The 25151-nt window shown below is 37.2% G+C and overlaps 1 protein-coding gene and 1 long non-coding RNA gene across 3 annotated transcripts in view; one reads left to right on the forward strand and one right to left on the reverse strand.

Moving 5' to 3' along the window:
* Positions 1–8460, forward strand: part of LOC113617527 (uncharacterized) — a 21938-nt gene extending 13478 nt beyond the window's left edge. The window contains exon 3 of the long non-coding RNA XR_003431680.1: positions 8350–8460. This is a non-coding gene — a long non-coding RNA (uncharacterized LOC113617527). The remainder of the gene's footprint in view (positions 1–8349) is intronic.
* Positions 5307–25151, reverse strand: part of MAP3K1 (mitogen-activated protein kinase kinase kinase 1) — an 87340-nt gene continuing 67495 nt past the window's right edge. For both annotated transcript variants that reach the window (XM_027101087.1, XM_027101088.1), the window contains 10 exons: positions 17987–18108; positions 16270–16361; positions 15809–15998; positions 14215–15496; positions 13687–13839; positions 12422–12584; positions 11137–11268; positions 9975–10117; positions 9226–9357; positions 5307–7913 (listed from right to left, as the gene is read on the reverse strand). In XM_027101087.1, the coding sequence (XP_026956888.1) occupies positions 7764–7913; positions 9226–9357; positions 9975–10117; positions 11137–11268; positions 12422–12584; positions 13687–13839; positions 14215–15496; positions 15809–15998; positions 16270–16361; positions 17987–18108 (2559 nt within the window). In that variant the 3' untranslated portion in view covers positions 5307–7763. The remainder of the gene's footprint in view (positions 7914–9225; positions 9358–9974; positions 10118–11136; positions 11269–12421; positions 12585–13686; positions 13840–14214; positions 15497–15808; positions 15999–16269; positions 16362–17986; positions 18109–25151) is intronic.

The raw sequence follows: 25151 nt of genomic DNA on the forward strand, positions 1-25151 counted from the left end.
TCCCTCCTGACTGTGGGTCGCTGCACTGAGGGTGGGGTTTTAGTGAGATCACTTCTCTGCCTCTGCCTCAATGTGGCCCTTTTATCATTTGTCGTGAAGGAGCTGGTCAGCTAGTTTTCAGGTCTTTTCCAGAGGGAAATATTCCATATGTAGTTGTAGATTTGGTGTACCTGTGGGAGGAGGTGAGTTCAGGATCTTCCTACACGGCCATCCTGGACCACCTGTGGCCTGTAGTTTTCTTTTTTGTAGTGTCCGATTCTGTCTTTGATATCAGGGTAACACTGGGCTCAAAAAATGAGCTTGGGAGTGTTCCCTCCTCTTCAGTTTTTTTGAAGAGTTTGAAAAGGATTGGCGTTAATTCTTTAAATGTTTGATGGAACTCACCAGCAAAACCATCTGGTCCTGGGCTTTTCCTTTTCTTTTTTTTTTTTTAAGAAGATGTTGGGGGTAGGAGTTTAGTAATTTATTTATTTATTTTTGCTGTGTTGGGTCTTCGTTTCTGTGCGAGGGCTTTCTTTAGTTGTGGCAAGTGGGGGCCACTCTTCATGGCAGTGCGCGGGCCTCTGACTGTCGCGGCCTCTCTTGTTGTGGAGCACAGGCTCCAGACGTGCAGGCTCAGTAGTTGTGGCTCACGGACCTAGTTGCTCCGCAGCATGTGGGATCCTCCCAGACCAGGGCTCGAACCCGTGTCCCCTGCATTAGCAGGCAGATTCTCAATCACTGTGCCACCAGGGAAGCCCCCCTGGGCTTTTCTTTGTTGAGAGGTTTTTGTTTACTGATTCAGTTTCCTTACTTGTTATTGGTCTGTTCAGATTTTCTCTTTCTTCATGATTCAGTGTTGTTAGGGACATTGTATTCTGCCCTGATGCTGACATCACTCTCCCTTCACACTTCCTTTTTTTTTTGCGGTACCGGGCCTCTCACTGTTGTGGCCTCTCCCGTTGCAGAGCACAGGCTCCGGATGCGCAGGCTCAGTGGCCATGGCTCACGGGCCCAGCCGCTCCGCGGCATGTGGGGTCTTCCCAGACCGGGGCACGAACCTGTGTCCCCTGCATTGGCAGGCGGACTCTCAACCGCTGCGCCACCAGGGAAGCCCTCCCCTCACACTTTCTTATCTAGATAATGCAGTTGTCTTCGGACTTTCTTTCTGCCTCTGGTACGACCCCTTTGATTCCTTCTTCAAGATACTGCTGGAGTGATCTTTATAAAATGCAAATATAGTTGTGCTACTCCCTGCCAAAGATTTTTCAATATTTCCCCATACCTCATTATTCCTCCTCCTTTTCTTTCTTTCCCTTTCATCCTAGTTACAACTCTTATCCTCTGAGTATGTCTACGTAGATGTTGTGAGATCTCATTAAGCAAATTGACTTTAAGGGAAAATAGCACTTAGTTATCTCAAAAATAAACTCCAATACGAATTTCAGCATTGTGGGAAAGGAACTTTGGGGCATGAAGACTTTGCCTCTTATGTCATCAGCTTAGCCTAGTTTTATCTCTACAGGTTTGGCAAAGTTCTGAACTGAGGGCCATGGGGCATGGGCCACAGTAATACCAGGTTGATCTCAAGTGATGAGACCAGCTTCAGTTGTGGATGAAGTTCTTTAGTCACAGATCATGCAGAGTACCTACTGTAAAATGAAACTCACAGACTAGCTATACTGTGATGGCATATTTGTTTGTTTTTCTAAGATTTTACTTATTTGTTTTTGGCTGTGTTGGGTCTTAGTTGCAGCATGCGGGATCTTCATTGAGGCATGCTGGATCTTTTATTGTAGCGTGCGGGCTCTTCCTTGTGGCATGCGGGCTTCTCTCTAGTTGTGGTGTGTGGGTTTTCTCTTTTCTAGCTGTGGCGTGCAGTTTCCAGAGCACGTGGGCTCTGTAGTTTGCGGCATGCAGGCTCTCTAGTTGAGGCATGTGGGCTCAGTAGTTGTGGTCCATGGGCTTAGTTGCCCCGTGGCATGTGGGATCTTAGTTCCCAGACCAGGGATCAAACCCATGTCCCCTGCATTGTAAGGTGGATTCTTTACCAGTGGACCACCGGGAAGTCCTGCATATTTGAATGCTATATACATAGTTTGCTACATGATAATTAGGCTTTAGCGGTAAGCATTTCACATTAGTGCATAAAACTAGACATTAATTTTCTCTTCATAGGTTAGTTCTCTAGCATCTATAATCAGCATCTCCATTTCCCCCTTATCTCATATATCTCAGAAGACAAAAGTCCTGGATCCAGTTTCCTAAAGCTGAGATTTCACTCTGATTTTCTACTTCATTTTTTGTTTTATAAGCCTGGACCCAGGTCAGAGGTCAAAAAGCAGCTAGTCACACGCCAGATCAAGCATATGAGTTTTGTTTAGCCTACTGTTCCTTATAAAATTTAAAATTAGTTTCCAATGTGTAAACAAGAAATTGCATGTAAAATCCAGATCTCTCCAGCTTCTTTGGAAAATTCAGAGGCTTTGGAAACACTGGGCTTTTTTTTTTTTTCATTCCAACATGGTAACCGTGGACCCCGCTTGGACATGAATTTGGCATGAACTCTCAGGTTAGCCAAAAGCTCTGCTAAGGACACTTCTAGGTCCACAGGCATTTGAGTCTGTGACTTTTGGGTCACTCATTCATTCATAAAATACATATTGTGCATCCACTGTGCCTGGTACTGTTCTTAGCCATTTACATAGGTTCTCTTACTTCTTACAAAGCTGTTGTGGGGTTACACGGCTAGCAAGTGGCAGAGCCAGACTTGACCCAGGTGATGTCTCAGGCTCTGTGGTCACGAAGTCCATCATCATCACCTACTTTAAAAGACCCATCCTTTCCTACCTTACATCTCAATTCAACATGCAATTTTTGCTTATAGCAGAAATTTTTAAAATGACAAACCTAAAAATTGTCATGACATGGAAATATGGCAGTTTGCATACGTTTGTCACTGTGTTCTCCAGTGACTGCAGTATTTCATGCATTTTGTTTTATAACAAGTGAATTACTGTATCAGTTCACAAATGCATTCATTGGCATTTCCATGTGGGCATGATACCCCAACATTTTTCTAGATTCCATCTAACCTGCAGATTTGGTCATTTTGTAAAACTGTTAATATCATTGAAGTAAAATCAAGGAACAGAATTAATTTATTAATTCCTCTGAAACAGAAAGCTTTTCTCAAAGTTAATATTTTCCTGAAATGACTGAAGTGTGCCCTTTAGGGAAAACATCCAGAGCCTATTTAAAAGGTGTACATTTTAAATCACGTTATACAGAAAGTTTAAAACAATGTAGAGACACAAGATAGCTTCTGAACTCACAGTTTTCAGTGACATTACCTATCTTGCAGGGTGATCATGTGAGAAACAACTACTGAGCAGAAATACGAAGGATGAAAGTAGAAAACAGTAACACACAACCACAAGGTACAATCTAAGACTAAAACTCTGGGGTAGGCCAAGTGAGTTCCCTGGTACAGCCTGAATTGCAGAATGATTGAAATTGCCTTATTTCCTCATTTGTGAAATGGAGTATAATCACTGTTGTAAAGTATGCCTGACAAATAGTAGCTGTTGAATAAATCTTTATTCCTATTCCCAACAGTTTAACATAAGAGGATGGTTTTTATGCTTTTTTTATGTCTGATATAAAAAGAGTTGTATGAACAGGATCAATTAAGTTTAATCTGTGCTGTCTGGGAACAGTAGTAGTATTTATGTGCAAGTATATAACATGTCAAACCACATAAGATTTTTTTAAAAAAGGTATAATTTTCAGTTAATTTTTTTTTTTAAAGAACAATTTTAAATAAAGCTTTCCTTTATTTTGTCAAAAAGCCCTTCAGTGTTGATAGTGGGGTAGGCTGTGCAGTATGTGAGGCCAGGAGTTACGGGGGAAATCCCTGAATCTTCTGCTCCATTTCGTTGTGAACCTAAAACTGCCCTAAAAAATAAAGTATACATACGTGTGTGTCTGGCTTTAGGTAAGCTGGAACAAGGGCAGTCCAGCAGGGGTTGGGGCCCATGCAGAGAAGGCAGCCGACTGAGGTGGCAGCCTAACGGGGATCAGGAGATGGGTTACATGGGTGGGTGGAGAGCTTGAGCAAGTCAGTCAACATATTGAGGCAAATGGGAGCCAGGTTTCTTACTGTCCAGAAAAGGAGTTACAAATATGGAAAGAGGGAAAGCTTGAATGAACCTGGATGTTGGTATATTGAAATGGAAAGGTTAGTGTGAACTCATGGTTTATGTGTGTGTATGGGTAGGTATATATATATATGTATTCTGCATACGTATGCAAAAAAACATATATTCTAGCTTTGTCTACCAAGAGGGCCTGGGAGCAGTGATACCCAGGAGTAATGAGTGTATCTAGCACCCAGTTTTTAAATACCAGTCAGGGCTCTTTGGAAAAATGGCTGATCCCAGGGATGAACCAAACTCACGAGATGGGTCTGAAAGTATAGAAGTGTTCAAAGAATAATGGTGGCTTGTCAGTCCATAGAGAAGCTAGCTCTGAGAGGCTCCCAATGGCTAAATGTGACAATTTGAGGAAATATGTGATGACAGTAATGGATTTTATCTCACTGAATAGGAATCCACAAACCCATTTTGATATATATGAATAACAAAGAAGAGAAAGGTCTTCCTTATAGAAAAATGCCCATTAACAGAATACAGAAGGAGTGCAGGAACCAGAAAACCAGTGTCTGGCAACCATCAGAGTAATAATTCAGGCAAGAAAGTTAAGAGCAGAGAGCTAAAGTTGGATGAATAACAAGCTATTTATGTAGCCTCAAAGTGTCACCTCCACAAAATATTTAATATAAAGGTAGATATTAATTATAAAGGGAAAGAGTAACTTTACAGTGGCAAAGCCTTCTCAGATGATCACAGTTTGTATCACCAGCAATGGGACAAACTGACCTTGTATACCTCCGGATAGGAGACACTGAAAAGAACACTGCCTGCACCATCATCTCTGAGATATTCCTGTCACAAATGCATACTCTGAATTGAATCATGAGGAATCACCAAATGCAAATTGAGGGACTTCTATAAAACAGTAAATTAAGGTCGTCAGGGTCAAGGAAGGCATAAGGAATGGTTCTGGATTGAATGGGACTCAAGAAACATAGCCAAGAGCAAAGCTGATCTTGGTTTGGATCCTTTTGCTATAAAGGATATAACTGGGCTGCTGGCAAAATCTGAATGGGGCTTTTGGGTGAATGGTATATATGGGAGCACTTTGTGGTGTTCTTAGGACTTTTTTGTCAGTATGAAATTATTTCAAAATAAATAAAAATAACAACCTTTGTTCAAAAACTTTTATTTACTATAAAGACAAAACACCAAAATAGGTACAAATACTATAAAAGTGGTTCAATGGGGTAAAAATTTTAATTAAAATATCTTGATATATTTAAAATAACAAAGGATACATTTAAGCCAAATTATCTTAACCCAGAGATTTTTTTTGTAACATTTGCTTACACAGTAAGGTGCTAATAGAAGTTAGCCCTTAAGCCCTGGAAGTCTTAGGAATCATAGTCATACAGCAAATATAATTTCATTGTGAAAGTGAACTTTGGTAGAAGAAAAATCTATAGGACACCTGAGGTAGTAGAAACTGGAATAAACAGCAGTAGACGTTATTTACAACTTGAGTACCAAATAACATTAAGAACACAAAAATAATTACACATTACAATTTTCAGTCCAGCTTTGATCCAAAGAAAATAAGAATATTACATCACATTTGCATTGAAAACAAAACAAAAAACAAAACACCACAATTACCAGCAAGCTGAGGGAACTGCAAACAAACTCAAACAATGGATTTCTGACATCTAGAGGCAGTCTGAGTTTGAAATGTGGTGGGCATGGTGATCTACAAAGTAATACTGATTAGCTGAGGTTCCTCAGTTTATACAGTTTACATCTCTGTCAGACACAGTATTAATCTGACCAATGATCTTCCAGTACATAAAATGGCAAGAGTGCATCCTTTAAAGCTTGCACATGAGAGACTTGGAAACAATCTTATTAGAACTGTGAAAATTCTAAGTAGTCAAAAAAAAAAAAAGAAAGAAAATACAACACATTTAGAGCTACCAAACTTCACATTTCTGTACTATGTTTAACTCTTCAAATATTGCCAATCTTCCAACCAAAGGAATGTAAAATTTCACTAAGAAACACATTCATATAAAAAAACTGCCTTTTAAAAATTATATGCAATATATCCCTGTAAACTTATCTTGTAACTTATTTTACTTCCAATTTGTGTTGTACATTTAAAATGTACTCTATATAGCTTATTTAGCTTATCCTGAGTCTTTGAGAATAACCAATTTTATTTAACTCTGCAACAATTCAACTGGCTTCTGAAGAGTTAAAACTTAACATCTCAAAAAGCTGTATTAAATACTTAATCAGTACTTAATTTAAAAGACTCACAGAAAAAAGGGTAAAAGAGCTGCCATTTTCCTTCAGGATTCCATGCATCTGAATTCAGTTTAGACAAAAACCATTAGATAACTGTGCAAAATCCAAGGAATTAGTGTGTAAATGAAATTGTTTCACTTATCTTTCTGAACACATTTTCCAAGTTCAAAGCAAATTTATTGTTTAGAAACACTCATTCCTAGTTGAGTAAGTTAATTTTTCTTTATCTATCTATCAGCCAGGCCTACTGTAAAGAGATAATGCATGGTAGAAGGAAAACAGCAGTTAACGTTGTTATCAGTGGTGATGATGCATGATGGATAATTACATACAGAGTAAGACTTAAATGGTGTGAAGTTTCCTACAAAAGAAACCGATACATTAAAAAAATTCAAATACATTTCAAGGTCATCTTGATCTTGGTTGTGAGCTGCATCACAGAGAACAGTTGATTTTCACTTAATTTATATTTAACCTGCATAAGAAGAGCAGTGACTGACTCAATGAAGGTAGTATTTTATCATATTCCAATTTTAAAAACAAACAAAATTGCATCTATATTTTAAAAAACTCTTGCAATAGCAAGATATTTAATAAACTCTGGTTCACATCTAGTTCTTTTTTTTTTTTTCTGGTTTGAAAAGATCACCTTTCCCTGAATATTAAACATAAATGAAGGTGAAATGAAAATATAGAACCATAATTTCCAAAAACGAAATGAATGGGCCAACAGTAAAATGCACAATGAACCACAATTGCCCAGGCATTTAAAAAGATAAAGGTCAATTGTGGGTCATAAAGAAGTTATCAACTTTTAAAAATATATTTATTTACTGCTACTTATAGCATATTCTGACCTAAAAGAGGCAGATACTGATTTTTATAGCCAGTGACCAAAAAAAAAAAAAACAAAAAAACCAACTGCAGAACCCCCTGCTTGTGATCACAATATGAAATGGAAGAATAACTGAAACATTAAAACAGATCCTGAGCCCCTCAGCTGCTAATATTGCTGAAAAAGTGCTCCAAAAAATTATGCTTCTGTTAATTAATCATGCAAACTTCATTGCTTTCCTGTTTACCTAGGGCCAGTTCTTTGAAAGGCACAGTTTACAGTTTCTGCACAAATTGTGGACTTTTGCATACTAAGCTTAGGTACAAATCATGATTTGTCAATCACATACTTAGGTAAGGGTTCCCCACTGATCTTGTTCATAGCTGTTCAGTGGCATGAAGGCCAGCAGATTATCAATGTGGTTCCCCACAAAAGTTTTTTCTCTTGTTGAGCATCCTGTCTCCATTACAGTTTATTTGTATAATTGGCTACCATGTAGTACGGAAGACTGGATGCTTCAGTAGCTCTCTTGATGGAGGTCTGTCCTGAGGTTGAAGTTCTAAACAGCGAAGAGCCACATCTCGTAAACCAGGAGACAAATGTGAAGGGATTGATGGAGCAGTAGTTGCACTGGCAATCTGTAAGAGAAAACACTAGGGTTAAAGTTCTCCACAACTGGAGCTTCTGATACCGAAGTACACGTGCATATATTTCATAACCTCTATATATGCCTCCTATACATAGAAGAATTAAAAGTGGGTGGACTTTTTGCTAACACGGTGTCTATGGAAAAACTCATGAATTTGACCAAATACATGCTGATCAGATGGAGCTACAGTTCTCTTTATTGTCTCAAATGAACAAGGCGAAGTGCATCACAATGATGAGGCAGGTGAAATAGTCACTCAGATCAATTCTGCTTTCCTCATACTCTCCAAAATGGTTTGTCCTCTTTCCTTCATTGCACATTTTCTGTTTTTTCAGCACAGAGAGCTATTCAGAGTAAGTAAGACTAAACCTGGCCAGTCAATTTAGTATATCAGAAACACAACTGCACTGATTTTTTATTTTCAGGTGACTGAGGAAGTTATATAAGCATGGGGAGACCTGGAGGAGATTACGGCAGGGGAGAGGCGCTGGGGATCAGCTCGGAGGACTAATACTACCCACTCTGCACAGACTGTGTGTTTTAAGTGCTTTACTCTCAGGCCCAGAGGTAATTCTGTTTATCCTCATAATATGATGTAATATAAATAATTCATCAAGGAGGTGCTATTATTACACCCATTTTATAAACAAGAAAACGGACAGTAGACAGAATAAGTCACATGGCTGTTAAAGGATGGAACCAGGGTTTGGGCCCAGGTCTGTATAACTACAAAGCCCAAGCTTTTAAATGAGCACATGTGCAACTCAAATGCTAAAAATCTCAAACATTACATTATTCTCTGGTGGAAGTAGAGAAAATGGATTTGGAAGTTGTCAGAAAGGTAGAACAGCCTTGGCCTCTGACTTAGGTGTGAATTTTTTAAATACAGGAAATAACAGATTAAAAAATTTGTGACAGTACAATACATAAAGAGCTTCAAGTATTTTAATTTATAAGTTTGGTGTGCGTGTGTGTGTGTGTGTGTATATATATATATATATATATATATATATATACATATACATATATATATGTACATATTAAACCCAGGAGCAATGATTCAGTATTTGCTAATTCAGTGTTCTCAGTGACTTGATAGAGCATGATTACCGTGAATAATGAGAACTGACTGTTCATGCTGCCAACATTCACCACACCATATCAATTCCTGGAGATATATACACATACATTTATTTCAAAGAAGATATGCCTTCACGTTAGATTGATAGGGAAGGAGAACCCATGAAAATTTGCCTTCTGCCAATTTTAGCAGAAAGAAGTAATTTTTATCTCATGATTACCTTAAATATCAAAGCAAGATGATTGGAGTGTTTTTCTGCATTCCAAGGTGGTTTAGCACAAGCCATTTCTATAATAGCACAGCCAACACTCCATACATCACAGCTCCTACCATACTGCTGACCTCTTAGGACCTAAAATAAAGCAGAGAGTTAATTTGGAAATATGACTCATTAGAAAAAGAGAAAGCCATTCTGTAGTTATGGATTCTGGTTTTTTTACTTCAGAGCAAAACAATGTACAAAGAACAATTCCACAGACTACCTGATGTCTCATTTATTTCATTAACACGCTCAATCTCCTATGTGGGACAAAAATATTTTGGAGAATTGTGAGGTTCTGAAGGAGAGGCATATCATAGAATTTCAAAGCCGCCTCAGTACGCGCAGTAAACTACAGAGCAAGAGGACAACCAATTATCACTACATATGAACGTGAAGAGTTCTGAACATAACAGAAGAGGCCGAGTTCAGAATAGCAATTATGCACCTTGGGTTTACTAGAAAACAACTACTATAAATTACTGAATAATTCTGTGTTAGAAATAGGTTTTAATAGATTTGCTTAAAGGCTACGGAAAGGCAGGGATTAAGGGTCTGAAATCAAGGATATCATTAAGACCTTAGTCTTAGGGCCGTGGACTTCTAATTAGTAGGCAAACAGTGGATAACACTGCAAAATTATTTGGTGTAATGCTGTCACACAGAACTCCAAAATATTTTTTTTCATCACACTCAAAGCTGCTTCTCACCTCAGGTGCCATAAATGCAATTGTCCCCAATAATTGTCCCTGAAACTCTCCTGCACCAGTTCCTTTTGATGCCAACCTGGCTGCAGCTCCAAAATCAGCAATTCTCAGTCTCTGACCTGTGCTGTCAATTAGCAAATTGGCACCTGTCAACAAAAACAGCAAATGACCTTATATGTTAAAAACAAAAGAACAGATTAAAAACTCAGTAAAATACTACTAATGAAATAGGATAATGACAAAAGAAAGTAGACTGTGTGTCAGAGAAATCTACTCTTCCTCTCAATTCACTTCATTCGTAAAGGCACATAGGTCTCTGCAGTGTAAAAAAAATCCAAAGCCTCAGAGGGAAAATCAGACAAAGCATCAAGGCATAAGGAACAAAAGCAGAGATTTCGTAAAACTTTTAAATAGTAAGTGTTAAACCTTTAATATAATGATTCTTAGCAAAATCTTTACTCAAAGTTCCAATTTTAGTGTAGTTTACACTTTGAGACAAAGCTCTGTTGAAACATACTGACCTAGCCCAATTCAGACTTTATACTGTAATTTCATAATTATAGCTTAAAAAAATTAATGTTATAAAATTACTTGAATGTGTTATATCAAATCCTAAAGGCATTCATGTCAGAAAACCAAAGTTGCTCTCTTTTTTTGGCCACGCAGCTTGCAGGATCTTAGTTCCCTGACCAGGGATCGAACCTGCACCCTGGCAGTGAAAGCACAGAGTCCTAACCTAGACTACCAGGGAATTCCCCGAAGTTGCTCTTTAATAAACCAAACTGCAAAAGATTAGAGAGGATTTTTCTTAAAAGGAGTTTACAGTATCCCAGTTATTTTAAATAAAGCCAGGAATAGGAACCTTTGGGGAGGCAGTAAGTACATCATGAGACCAAGACAGGGGAATCAGAGACCTGGATTCGGTACTTGGTTTGCCATCAATTAGCAGTAAGACTGTGGAAGAAGTCTCAGCCTAAGGAAGGCAGAAAGATTACCCTGAAAAGTTCCTTTCACTTCTGATAATTCTAGTGATCTGAGTTACTCAGGAGAAACAATCCCATAGTTGATTTCAAGTTAGAAACTATCAACAAAGGTCTAAGTTTTAAAATTACATTTGTTTTCTGCTTATTGATAATAAGAAGATAATAATTAAAAGAATTCCTACCTTTGACATCTCTGTGAATGATCTGGTTTTCATGGAGATATGAAAGGCCACGAAGTAATTGTTCAGTATAGTTAATAACTACTGATTCCTTGAAGGCTCCATATTTACTGAGCAAATGAGCCACAGATCCCCCTAAACATGTAATAATAATAATTTGTCATAAACTTAAGCCAAAATTAAAATTGTTCATTACACTTTGGTTACATAAGCTTGCACTGCATGAGCTCACATTCACATTTGAAATATTAAATTTATCATCTGCTTCAGAAGTGAAACTGGTTTAAAAACTAACACATTCCAGTAATCTTAAAACCTATCAATTAGGAGACATTTTCATGGAACCCTCATTAACTGGTTTTCTGGAAGGTCAAGATTTCAGAAAGCTTTAAAAGTTAACAATTTTGGATGGAACTCTTCCTCTTATGTACAATTCACCTCTCTGTCTTTTTGACCAAGATATACAAAATCTCTTTCTTAATGATGTAAGTAAACAGTGGTAACATGTTATTTAACAGAAGTTTTGTAAAAAGAATGGGAGGAGCCAGAAGACCCAGAGTTAGGCTTCATATCCTACTGTTTACCAGCTCTGACCTAGGACAAGTCACAAACTCAATAAGCCTCATCTAAAATTGTTTATAATAGTCAACCTATGTACAACCATCAACCCAGGTAACAACCAACATCAGAGAATGTACTAAAGAACTGATTTGTAAATAGAAATACACTCTTCAAACACAAAAAAATAAGAAACCAAGTGCTTGTGTATTCATTACATCCCAAGTCATTTATTTTACTGTATATACGGTATAATACAAAATAAAACTCAGTCTCTATTTGTTCAAGTAGATGACAAGGTTCAACTTTACGCTTCAGTGCTAGTTTACCTGTTAGTTTTTAAAGCTATATCTTAACTAATTTTATTTTTATATTGTTATGTTAAAATATTTCCTAAATCTGTCCTATTAATGATGGCCAACTGGACAAATATGGATCTTACCATGGCAGGTTTAAAAAAATTATTCCTATAAAACAATGGTACACAATCATTTTAAAAGACACACTGAAAAAGTTTAAAAGTTAGAGGTAATGAATATTTATTTATATTTAAATGAAAGACAAACTATTTACAGTTCATACTACTATGTTGTATGTTGAGGCAATTTACTTTTAGGAATCTAAACTATTTAATAAAAATAAGTGTTCATTAAACGGTTTTTCCTAAATTTAATATCAAGCAAAAGTTAAATCTATGTATCACTATTTGTAATTTAAAACATGAACATACCTGCCATCCATTCAATGAAGAGATTATAATTGCTCTTCTCACATGTGGCTCCCAACATCCTAATGATGTTTGGATGATTCAGATGGCTCATCATTCTTATCTCCTCCCTTAATGCTTCTACTACTTCTTCTTGCTCAGAAGATGTATTTCTGACATACGTCACCTATTTCAGTAAACATGTTTACAAAGTTTTGAATTCCGATGAATTTCTATTTATAATTTTCACTAACAATCTAATCTAAAATGGACAAACCCAAATTAACTTATATATCAATAGTAGAAGGCATTTATGCTCATGGATGCAATGTAGATACTTTATAAAAAAACCAAATCAAACTCTTTTAAAATAATAAGAATCTAACAAGCAGCAGTAAAATATCGGGAGATGAAAGAAGACTGAGACATAACCAATCTTTCCAAACTGTCTGAAGGCAGACTAAAAAAATGAGAAAAGCCCAATCATAAGAACCAACATGACTTAAACATGAAAACTTTACTATGGCCTCGCCATGAGGCTTGTGGGATCTTAGTTCCCCGACCAGGGACTGAACCCGGGCCCCAGCAGTGAGAGCGCCGAGTCCTAACCACTGGACCACAAGGGAGTTCCCAACTATTGTCATATCTTGATAAGCATGCTCATTATAAAAAGTAAACCACAGAAATCCCAAGATGACATTGCACCAGTAACTTTGCTGAAGTAACTTTGCTAATAAAATATAAAAAAGTGCAAACAAAAACTGCAACCTTTATAGGGCCCATCCTGATGTTTCATCTTGATGAACCATGACAATAATCACGCTTCAACTTTCAAATAGAACTCACGATACCTTTGGTGCTGTGGCAACATCTACTTTAAAATTTAGGTTTCTCAGGACTTCCCTGGTGGTCCAGTCGTAAGGAATCTGCCTTCCAATGCAGGGGACGTGGGTTTGATCTGTGGTCGGGGAACTAAGCCCTCACGCCACAACTACTGAGCCTGCATGCCTCAACGAGAGAGGCTGCGTGCCACAACTAGAGACAGAAAACCTGCAAGCCACAACTAGAGAGAGGCCCACGTGCCGCAATTAAGATCCCGCATGCCGCAACTAAGAACCAACGCAGCAAAAAAATTAATAATAAATAAATAGAATAAATACTTTAAAAAAAGAAATTTAGGTTTCTGAAAACTTTAAAAACTAAAATATATACATATGGGGATATATCCTTTATTTGCTCATTTTTCACTTTTATAATTGCAATCATTTATATGCTCACTAGATATTTACCTGTTTAACAGCCATTAAAGTTCCAGTTCCCACATCTTGAGCCTGATAACAAGAAGAAAATGCTCCAAGGCCTATCTGCTGACCTTTCAGCCATTCAGTGTCTTCTCTATAAGGTTGTTTTGCTTTGGTATGTCCTGGTAGAGTCTCTGGTGTCTGCATATTAAATGAGAGCAATCCTTTTACTGTTAAGTTAAAAGAGTAAGAGTTTGTGAAATCAGCCTGGCAAAATATTACTCTTGTTCAGTCTGGCTTCCCCAAATCACCTATAAACTTGACCTCAGAGTGGACAGTGTTGGTGACCAATGTCAAACGCATAAGTGATCACCACTGTAGAATCAACCAGAAGGGCCTCTGAAATAGGCAATGAGTATTTCTGTTCAAATAATGATACAAAAATTGTTGTATAATTAATTCTATGTGAAAACTCTGCTTCTAACAGTTAACTCATGTTAAAAGCTGTATTTCTGAATTAGTTTTATTTTAGCACGGCCCGAGGAAACTCTCTAACCTCTTAAAGACTATACTTACATCTTGTTGAATGATGATGATGTCTTCTCCATTTTCAACCTGTAGTTGAGGAACTAGGGGGAGGGCATCCTGAGATGCTGACATTGCCATGGCAATCGCTAAAGCTTCTTCTTCTTCAGCTTCCATTTTTTCTTTGCACTTCTGATTATGATTCATATCATCTTTGTAGGTATCATCATTTTCATCCTTTTCAGGAGACAGCACAGCAACTTCTGACTTAAAAGTTACTGTTGTGTCACTTGAAGGCATAGATGCTTCAAGAAGGTCCTCAATACTGGAGTTGAGCTCTGTATTGACATCTAATCTGCATTTCTCCTCTACTGGGGTGAACACTGTCTCGTCACTAGGTATAACAGCATTACTGCTATTGCTGCTGCTGCCAAAGCCGTCATCACGTTTGGAACTACTGTTCAAATCAAGTGTCATGCTATTTTTTAAGGCATCTCCCTGTTTACTTGTATTACTTGGGGTAGGTCGAGATGGCTTTGGCCTGTGTATATTACTGGAGGGCAGGGGTCTTGACTGAGTAAAGATTGGGGAAAGTTTATCTGAGTCTTTGTTTTCACAACAGTTTCTCTGGAACTGTAGAGAAAACTTGCGCTGTGTTTGAGGAGATGCAGAAGGTATTTTGCAGGGAACAAACCCCTGAGGTCTGTGCTTAGAGACATCTGTTACGGTGCCAGGTGGTACAGATGGGGCAGATGAAGAAGGGCTTGACAAGGCTGGGAACATTAGTTGGGAATGATGAGATAAAGGAGAAGAGTTCAAACACTGACTGTGGGGTCTCCCTTTTGTTTGAACCATTGGCTTTGGCTGCTCCATTGTTGTTGAACTAGGAAGTCCTACTGAAATGCTGGCCAGTCGGTCAGAAATGTCCTCTGAACTGGCACTCAATTTTGTAGCACACAATCCTTTTCCAGTTTTCTCTAAATGGTCTGTGCGCTCAAAGGAACTGTTCTCTGTGGCTTCTGGACAGCTGTTAGGGACTGATGCCTTCAAAAAGCTGTCATGTCGACCATCCAAAGTGTCTTCTATGCCCAGCTGGATGGCCTCAGCAATTTCCACCTCATCTGCAATAGCCATCAAACGACGACGCATCCTGGTAAAATGAGTAGAACTGGAAACATTCAGCATTTCTAACAGTTTTGAAAATACATGGGGTACTGCAGTAACCATTCTTGCAGAACTCAAATATATCCTTCTGGAGAGTTTACCAACCATTGAGTGGGAATTATCAATGGACTGCAAAGCAAAGGTTAAGAGGGACAGCAGCTTCTTATACCTGAAAGAAAAAACACATTCAATTATGAAACAAATTAAAATTACTGCAAAATATATACAAATAAAATGGTACTAATTCACAACTTTTACATTTAAAAAAATCAGTATAAAGGATCTAAAAATTTTTAATTAAATAGCCTAGACTTCAGGTGTTCGCCAATCAAATATTAAGGTATCAGTAACCTACATGTATGCTGTAATTTGAGTCTTTCATTCATCTAAAATGTGTCCTTCTTGGATGGGTGTGGCGGGGGGGCGGGGGGATGGGGTAGGTAAAAGGAGGAAAGAAGTGTATTTTCAGAAGAAAAATTACCTGACTTCAACAGGCTCAGCTTGTGAAACATCAGTACTGACAGTATGAGGGTAAAATTCAGCAGGAAATTCCAACAGCAGTCTATCTATGAGACAAAGGCGGCCCAGGAGTTCTTGCCAGTTGTTTGATTCAGTTTGGTTTCCAAGAATACAATTTAAGACATAATCAACACCACCAATACCAATGGATCCTACAGAAAGGAAAGTAAAAATAAATGAAAAACAGTGATATTAAAATCTAAAACAAAACATGATCAAATGGTTTAAGGTTAATAAAAATACTTGAATTATATTAATTTCAAGAATCTCCCTTTTAGATTAATTCCTATTTCTAATGTTAGCTGAGTCAATTTACAAAATTATTTCAAAATCCTGTAACTGCCCTATTAGAGATTATGAGATTAGACCGTCTAAGGAAAATGATAAAACATACTATATTAATTTTAAGTAAAAAGTTATTACCAGCTTTAAGTATTTCTCTGCCAACGGCCAACTCTCCTGCTTGGCCTTTGCACAATTCCAATAGCGTTGATATAGACAGCTGACTTGTGCGACTAAAAATGAAAGGAAGCAACATCAGATTTTAATCTTGGACAAAATACATATTAAAAGGAGAGTAGTAATGTAATGCCTTGTGAAAAGGTGGGAAAAAATGTTTTTAGGAGTGTTTGCTTCTCAACCACTAAAACTGCATTAATGATGTCACTATAAGTAATAATATTTATTATTAGGTCTAATTCCATAAATTTTACCTTATCTTCTGTGTTAAGCACAGAATCTTCACTACTGGCTCTTATAAACAGCAAGTATTAAATATGAAACCAGATAAAAGGCTTATTTTCATTATCATATCTTGTTAAAATAAGAAAGAAAAGACTCAGACATTTTGATTTCTGAATTTTCATTAAGTTCTCTTGAATTAAAAACAAAGTCTTCCCATGCAAACCTTTATATTCTCTTTATATAGCCAGAATGACTTCTAAATATCATAACATCTCTTTACCATATTTCTTATGATGTTCAGTCATTCAAGTGACCAAGTAAACAACCTAACTTTAGAATTTCAGAAAGTGGACAACAAAACAAATGCCATAAAAGCACTGAAATTCTTAGGGGAAAAAACCCTATTATAATATTAAGAAATGAAATGATTTTTCTATGCATTTTTCAAATTACTTGTTAATTTTTTTCAGATATTTATAGTATTCTCTCTAAGCAACAAGAAAACCTCTAATACTTACAATCTGTAGGCTTGTGTAGAGAAACAATGGAGACAAAAGACAGACTTCATGAGATGAGAAACAAGTCAAAGTTAAGTGCTTAATTTCTGAGATCCTCTACAGACTACATCATGTGACTTAGGGAGGAAGACAAAATTGGACTAGAAGAGCTCCAAAAGGAGGTAATGGCAGAGGCAAACCAAGGAAGAGTCAGTGCTTCTTACCACCTGAGATCTGCTGGGACACGAAGAGATAAGAACTGCCAAAAAAGTGTTTACTGTGGCTATGCTCATTATATGAAAAGTGGTCTTTTCCTCCCACTTTATGGAAAGGGAAAAAATAAAAGAGAGAGAGAGAACCAGCGGTCTAATAAAAGCATAGCTTGTGCTCATTTTCCCTATCACCATACCCTCATTTCTCTACCTCCAGTTAGGGCTGTTCTCGTTCCTTGCTGATTTTTAAGGATATTGCAGGGATATATGGAATTGTTGTTGTTGTTATCTGACACAACTATCACAGAGTAAAATTCCATCACAAAGAAAATAATGGAATGGGGTTTTTGTTTTTTTGGTCCTGATAATGCAAAGCATGTATAATGATTTTATTGGTTCCTATCCTGTGTAACTCATTCTCTAAAATGAGTAATATCTCATATATCACCTGCTGTTCTTATCAACTGGACTTCAGTTTTAAGAATATTACTTTAAAATAAAAGAGAATCAATCACCATACAATAATGTGGAGGTCCACGCACTTTGTTAGCCTGGTTTTTACTTGCCATTAGCTCTTCCTAGTCCTTAAGAGCTTTAAATGTTACATGTTAATTTCAAATCTCACATTATAAAACAGTATTCAAAGCCTCATTTAGTAAGTATGTATCAAATACTCACTAGGTTTGAGGCTCTGTGCTAGGCTTTCAGGACAAGGCGGTTTGAAGCAGTTCATTTATAGGGCCTTACCTATTGACGTCTGCACACTTGACTAGGATGGTGTCTACAACTGGCCGGAGAAGTCTCTGCAGTTTGATTCTTTCTGCCAAACTATGGCAAGGAGTATATACTAGCATGGCTCTCAACGTTTTCTGGGGGAAAAAAACTGAAGGTCAGTTTAACTACATTTAAAAAGCATCAGAGACAATGGCCTAATCTGAGACAATTTGAGAAATAAAATAATGATAGGAACAGATTATAAGCCATAAATAAAATAAGAATCCATGAGTTGATACTGATACAAATAAAAAATTGGATAAATAAATAGATAAGGTAGAAAGAAACTCTCAACTATTTCTGTAATTTTTAAAAGTCTGAATTAATTTCAGAATAAAAAGTTATTTTAAAAAGAAAATGAGGAAAGGAGCCAACTTGAAAGAGCTCCCAATGGCTAAAGATGGAATAACTTGGGCACAAAGTAAATGATGATAGTACTGAATTATAACCCATAGAATAAAATAAATACCCATGAGTCTATGGTGATAGAAATAAAAAAACTGAATAAATACATAAATGGGAGAGAAGAGACAGCTCTTCGTTATAGACAAATTCCAATTAACTAATAACGGAGGAATATGGGAAATAGAAGATCACCATTAGAACACCACAGTAGTCATTGCTGTAGGCAAGATCCACTGACAAATGCTAAAATCTGTGAATAGAAACAGGATATTTGCATAGTCTCAAAGTATCTCCCCCAAGACATTTATTAATAGTAATTTTACAGTACCCAGTAGACAGCACCTTAAGCAAGTGATGAAGGATGGCATCACCAATAATAAGACACACTGACATGATATACCCCCTGATAACAATGCACTGAGAAGGGCACATCACCTCTGGTGTTCTTGCGAAAAATGCATAATGTAATCATGAGAAAATACCAGATAAACCCAAATTGAGGAACATTCTTCAAAATAACTGGCCAATACACTTCAAAAGTGTCAAGGTCTACAAAAGACAAGTAAAGACTGAGGGATTGTCACAGATGGGAAAATTAGGGGGGCATGATAACTAAGTGCAATGTGAGATTCTGGATTGGATCCTAAAAGAGGAAAAAGACATTAATGGAAAAATGGGTGAAATATGAATAAAGTCTGTAGTTTAGCTGAAAAGGACACTGTTGGGACAGTTTGGGGATATCTGAATATGGACTTTATAGTCCATAATAATATTGTAATTAATGCTAAATTTTCAGAGTTTGCTGATTGCATGGTGATTATACAGAAGAATGTTATTTATTCTTAAGAGATACATGCTAAAGTATTTGAAGTGAAATGTCATGATGCCTGCACATAACTTTCAAATTGTTCAGCAAAAAATTATATATGGGGAGGGAGGGGAAGGGAAAACAAAGAAGGGCAAGAGGGAGGGGAGAAAGGGAAGGGAGAGCTCTAAGGGCAGGAACCATGTCTGCCCTCACTGTGCCTGGCACACTAAACAACCGTAGAGGAATCAGAATACAGTATCATTCAGAGTCCCTGCACTCTAGGAGCTCATGAACACATTGGGAAACCATGTGAAGTGATAATAAACAACCAGATAGTAAGGCATAAACAACCAGATAGTAAGGCATTATACTGAACAGTCAAATATGTCTGAAGGTTTGTGTTGGAAAATAGTAAGAAGAAAGAGGTAAAAAGTTGAGCCAAGAACACTGGTCTTTTTTCTATATTATGCTGGTCTTTATTCTACAGTATGCTGGTCTTTATTCTATAGTATTCTATAGTATGTTGGTCCCTCAAGATGCTATATAAAAAAAAAGACCACGGTTAAGATAAATTTGGTAAATAATGCATCTTATGCCATGATGAGATTCCCAATGTATATTAACTTATGAAGGTTCCTAGAAGACTTTCAGTGAACAGACCCATTTAACCTCATGTAATTTAGTATTCACCAATTTTAACTGAACACAGAACTCTTTCTTCAGGGAAGAAAGGGAAGGAACTTTTCATAATCCAGCCAAACTTCCACAGAATATGCCTTAGGAAATGCTGTTGAAGAAACAGAAACCTCTATAGGTTTCTGAGCTGGGGAATAAAGTGGCATTTAAGGAATAATGATGACTATTATATTCAATGTTCTCACAATGTACTAGACATTACAGTTAGAGGTATCTACACAATCTCATTTCAAACCTAAGAGGTACATATTTTCATTATTTTATAGGTGAAAAAGATGAAGTTTAAGAGTCCTAAAAAGTCACACTGCTAGCAAACTGGAGAACCAGAATTCAAATCAAAGTCCCTCTGATTTTGACCATATATCCAGATTGCCTAGGCTAGGCCCAGTTTAGCAGATTATCCAGTATCCCAGTTGGGATGATAAATTATGAGGTCACTCAATTTTGACTCCAAACTAATGTTCATAACACTATACTATACTACCTTTCAAAAAGAAGATTTGCTAGGCATAGTTGTTACAGGATGGATTAGAAAAAGATTAAGAGTGGAAGCAGAGAAATGAAATGAGTTTTAAAAACAGACCAGGGACTTCCCTGGTGGCACAGTGGTTAAGAATCCTCCTGCCAATGCAGGGGACACAGGTTTGATTCCTGGTCTGGGAAGATCCCACATGCCGTGGAGCAACTAATCCTGTGTGCCACAATTACTGACTATGCTGTAGAGCCCGCGAACCACAACTACTGAGCCTGTGTGCTGCAACTACTGAAGCCTGCACGCCTAAAGCCCATGCTCTGCAACAAGAAGCCCGCACACTGCAACTAGAGAGAGTGTGTGTGTGTAGCAACGAAGATCCAACGCAGCCAAAAACAAATAAATAAATAAATTTTAAAAATGAAGTGGAAGAATTTAAAAAAAAAACCAGACCAGAGGGCTTCCCTGGTGGCACAGTGGTTGAGAATCTGCCTGCTAATGCAGGGGACATGGGTTTGAGCCCTGGTCTGGGAGGATCCCACATGCCACGGAGCAACTAGGCCCGTGAGCCACAACTACTGAGCCTGTGCTCCACAACAAGAGAGGCCGCGATAGGGAGAGGCCCACGCACCGCAATGAAGAGTGGCCCCCGCTTGCCACAACTAGAGAAAGCCCTCGCACAGAAACGAAGACCCAACACAGCAAAAATAAATTAATTAATAAACTCCTACCCCCAAAATAAAAAATAAAAATAAAAACAGACCAGATAAGAATTATTCTAAAGCAGTGGTCCTAAGAAGAACTACAATCCTGCAGCCTGTGGAACAAAAACCACATTCACAGAAAGATAGACAAGATGAAAAGGCAGAGGGCTATGTACCAGATGAAGGAACAAGATAAAACGCCAGAAAAACAACTAAATGAAGTGGAGATAGGCAACCTTCCAGAAAAAGAATTCAGAATAATGACAGTGAAGATGATCCAGAACCTCAGCAAAACAATGGAGGCAAAGATCGAGAAGATGCAAGGAATGTTTAACAAAGACCTAGAAGAATTAAAGAACAAACAGAGATGAACAATACAATAACTGAAATGAAAAATAAACTAGAAGGAATCAGTAGCATGATAAATGAGGCAGAAGAACGGATAAGTGATCTGGAAGACAGAATGGTGGAATTCACTGCTTCAGAACAGTATAAAGAAAAAAGAATGAAAAGAAATGAAGACAGCCTAAGAGACCTCTGGGACAATATTAAACGTAACAACATTTGCATTATAGGGGTCCCAGAAGGAGAAGAGAGAGAGAAAGGACCCAAGAAAATACCTGAAGAGATTATAGTCGAAAACTTCCCTAATATGGGAAAGGAAATAGCCACCCAAGTCCAGGAAGCGCAGAGAGTCCCATACAGGATAAACCCAAGGAGAAACACGCCGAGACACATAGTAATCAAATTGGCAAAAATTAAAGACAAAGAAAAATTACTGAAAGCAGCAAGGGAAAAACAACAAATAACATACAAGGGAACTCCCATAAAATTAACAGCTGACTTCTCAGCAGAAACTCTAAAAGCCAGAAGGGAGTGGTATGACATATTTAAAGTGATGAAAGGGAAGAACCTACAACCAAGATTACTCTACCTGGCAATATTCGATGGAGAAATCAAAAGCTTTACAGACAAGAAAAAGCTAAGAGAATTCAGCACCACCAAACCAGCTTTACAACAAATGCTAAAGGAACTTCTCTAAGTGGGAGACACAAGAGAAGAAAAGGACCTACAAAAACAAGCCCAAAACAATTAAGAAAATGGTCATAGGGACATACATATTGATAATTACCTTAAACGTGAACGAATTAAATGCTCCAACCAAAAGACACAGGCTCGCTGATGGATACAAAAAACAAGACCCATATATATGCTGTCTACAAGAGACCCACTTCAGGCCTAGGGACACATACAGACTGAAACTAAGGGGATGGAAAAAGATATTCCATGCAGATGGAAATCAAAAGAAAGCTGAAGTAGCAATACTCGTATGAGATAAAGTAGACTTTAAAATAAAGAATGTTACAAGAGACAAGGAAGGACTACATAATGATCAAGGGATCAATCCAAGAAGAAGATGTAACTATTATAAATATATATGCTCCCAACATAGGAGTACCTCAATACATAAGGCAACTGCTAACTGCTATAAAAGAGGAAATCAACAGTAACACAGTAATAGTAGGGGACTTTAACACCTCACTTACACCAAAGGACAGATCATCCAAACAGAAAATTCCTAAGGAAACACAAGCTTTAAATGACACAATAGACCAGATAGATTTAATTGATATTTATAGGACATTCCATCCCAAAACAGCAGATTACACTTTCTTCTCAAGTGCACACAGAACATTCTCCAGGATAGATCACAAATCAGCCTCAGTAAATTTAAGAAAACTGAAATCATATCAAGCATATTTTCTGAACATAACACTATGAGATTAGAAATCAATTACAGGGAAAAAAAACATAAAAAACACAAACACGTGGAGGCTAAATAATACGTTACTAAATAACCAAGAGATCACTGAAGAAATCAAAGAGGAAATCAAAAAATACCTAGAGACAAATGACAATGAAAACATGACGATCCAAAACCTATGGGATGCAGCGAAAGCTGTTCTGAGAGGAAAGTTTATAGCAATACCAGCCTACCTCAAGAAATAAGAAAAATCTCAAATAAACAATCTAACCTTACACCTAAAGGAACTAGAGAAAGAAGAACAAACAAAACCCAAAGTTAGCAGAAGGAAAGAAATCATAAAGATCAGAGAAAAAATAAATGAAATAGAAACAAAGAAAATAACAGCAAAGATCAATAAAACTAAAAGCTGGTTCTTTGGGAAGATAAACAAAATTGATAAACCATTAGCCAGACTCATTAAGAAAAAAAGGGAGAGGACTCAAATCAATAAAATTAGAAATGAAAAAGGAGAAGTTACAATAGACACTGCAGAAATACAAAGCATCCTAAGAGACTACTACAAGCAAATCTATGCCAATAAAATGGACAACCTGGAAGAAATGGACAAATTCTTAGAAAGGTATAACCTTCCAAGACTGAACCAGGAAGAAATAGAAAATATGAACAGACCAATCACAAGTAGTGAAATTGAAACTGTGATTAAAAATCTTCCAACAAAGTCCAGAACCAGATGGCTTCACAGGTGAATTCTACCAAACATTTAGAGAAGAGCTAACACCCATCCTTCTCAAACTCTTCCAAAAAACAGCAGAGGAAGGAACACTCCCAAACTCATTCTATGAGGCCACCATCACCCTGATACCAAAACCAGACAAAGACACTAGAAAAAAAGAAAATTATAGACCAATATCACTGATGAATATAGATGCAAAAATCCTCAACAAAATACTAGCAAACAGAATCCAACAACACATTAAAAGGATCATACACCATGATCAACTGGGATTTATCCCAGGGATGCAAGGATTCTTCAATATATGAAAATCAATCATGTGATACACCATTAACAAATTGAAGAATAAAAACCATATGATCATCTCAATAGATGTAGAAAAAGCTTTTGACAAAATTCAACAACAATTTATAATAAAAAACTCTCCAGAAAGTGGGCATAGAGGGAACCTACCTCAATATAATAAAGGGCATATACGACAAACCCACAGCAAACATCATTCTCAATGGTGAAAACCTGAAAGCATTTCCTCTAAGATCAGGAACAAGACAAGGATGTCCACTCTCACTACTATTATTCAACATAGTTTTGGAAGTCATAGTTGTGGCAATCAGAGAAGAAAAAGAAATAAAAGGAATCCAAATCAGAAAAGAAGAAGTAAAACTGTCACTGTTTGCAGATGACATGATACTATACATAGAGAATCCTAAAGATGCCACCAGAAAACTACTAGAGCTAATCAATGAATCTGGTAAAGTTGCAGGATACAAAATTAATGCACAGAAATCTTACACTAATGAGGAAAAATATGAAAGAGAAATTAAGGAAACACTCCCATCTACCACTGCAACAAAAAGAATAAAATACCTAGGAATAAACCTACCTAGGGAGACAAAGGACCTGTATGCAGAAAACTGTAAGACACTGTTGAAAGAAATTAAAGATGATACAAACAGATGGAGAGATATACCATGTTCTTGGATTGGAAGAATCAATATGGTGAAAATGACTGTACTACCCAAAGCAATCTACAGATTCAATACAATCCCTATCAAATTACCAATGGCATTTTTTACAGAACTAGAACAAAACATCGTAAAATTTGTATGGAGACACAAAAGATCCCGAATAGCCAAAGCAGTCTTGAGGGAAAAAAAAGGAGCTGGAGGAATCAGACTCCCTGCCTTCAGACTATACTACAAAGCTACAATAATCAAGAAAGTATGGTACTGGCAGAAAACAGAGATACAGATCAATGGAACAGGATAGAAAGCCCAGAGATAAACCCACACACCTATGGTCAACTAATCTATGAGAAAGGAGGCAAGGATATATAATGGAGAAAAGACAGTCTTTTCAATAAGTGGTGCTGGGTAAACTGGACAGCTACATGTAAAAGAATGAAATTAGAACACTCCTTAACACCATACACAAAAATAAACTCAAAATGGATTAGACACCTAAATGTAAGATTGGACACTATAAAACTCTTAGCTGAAAACGTAGGAAGAACACTCTTTGACATAAGTCACAGCGAGATCTTTTTTGATCC

This window comes from Aethalodelphis obliquidens, unplaced genomic scaffold (genome assembly GCF_003676395.1).
Source record: "Aethalodelphis obliquidens isolate GAN/ISIS:26980383/991018 unplaced genomic scaffold, ASM367639v1 scaffold4, whole genome shotgun sequence".
NCBI lineage: Eukaryota > Metazoa > Chordata > Mammalia > Artiodactyla > Delphinidae > Aethalodelphis > Aethalodelphis obliquidens.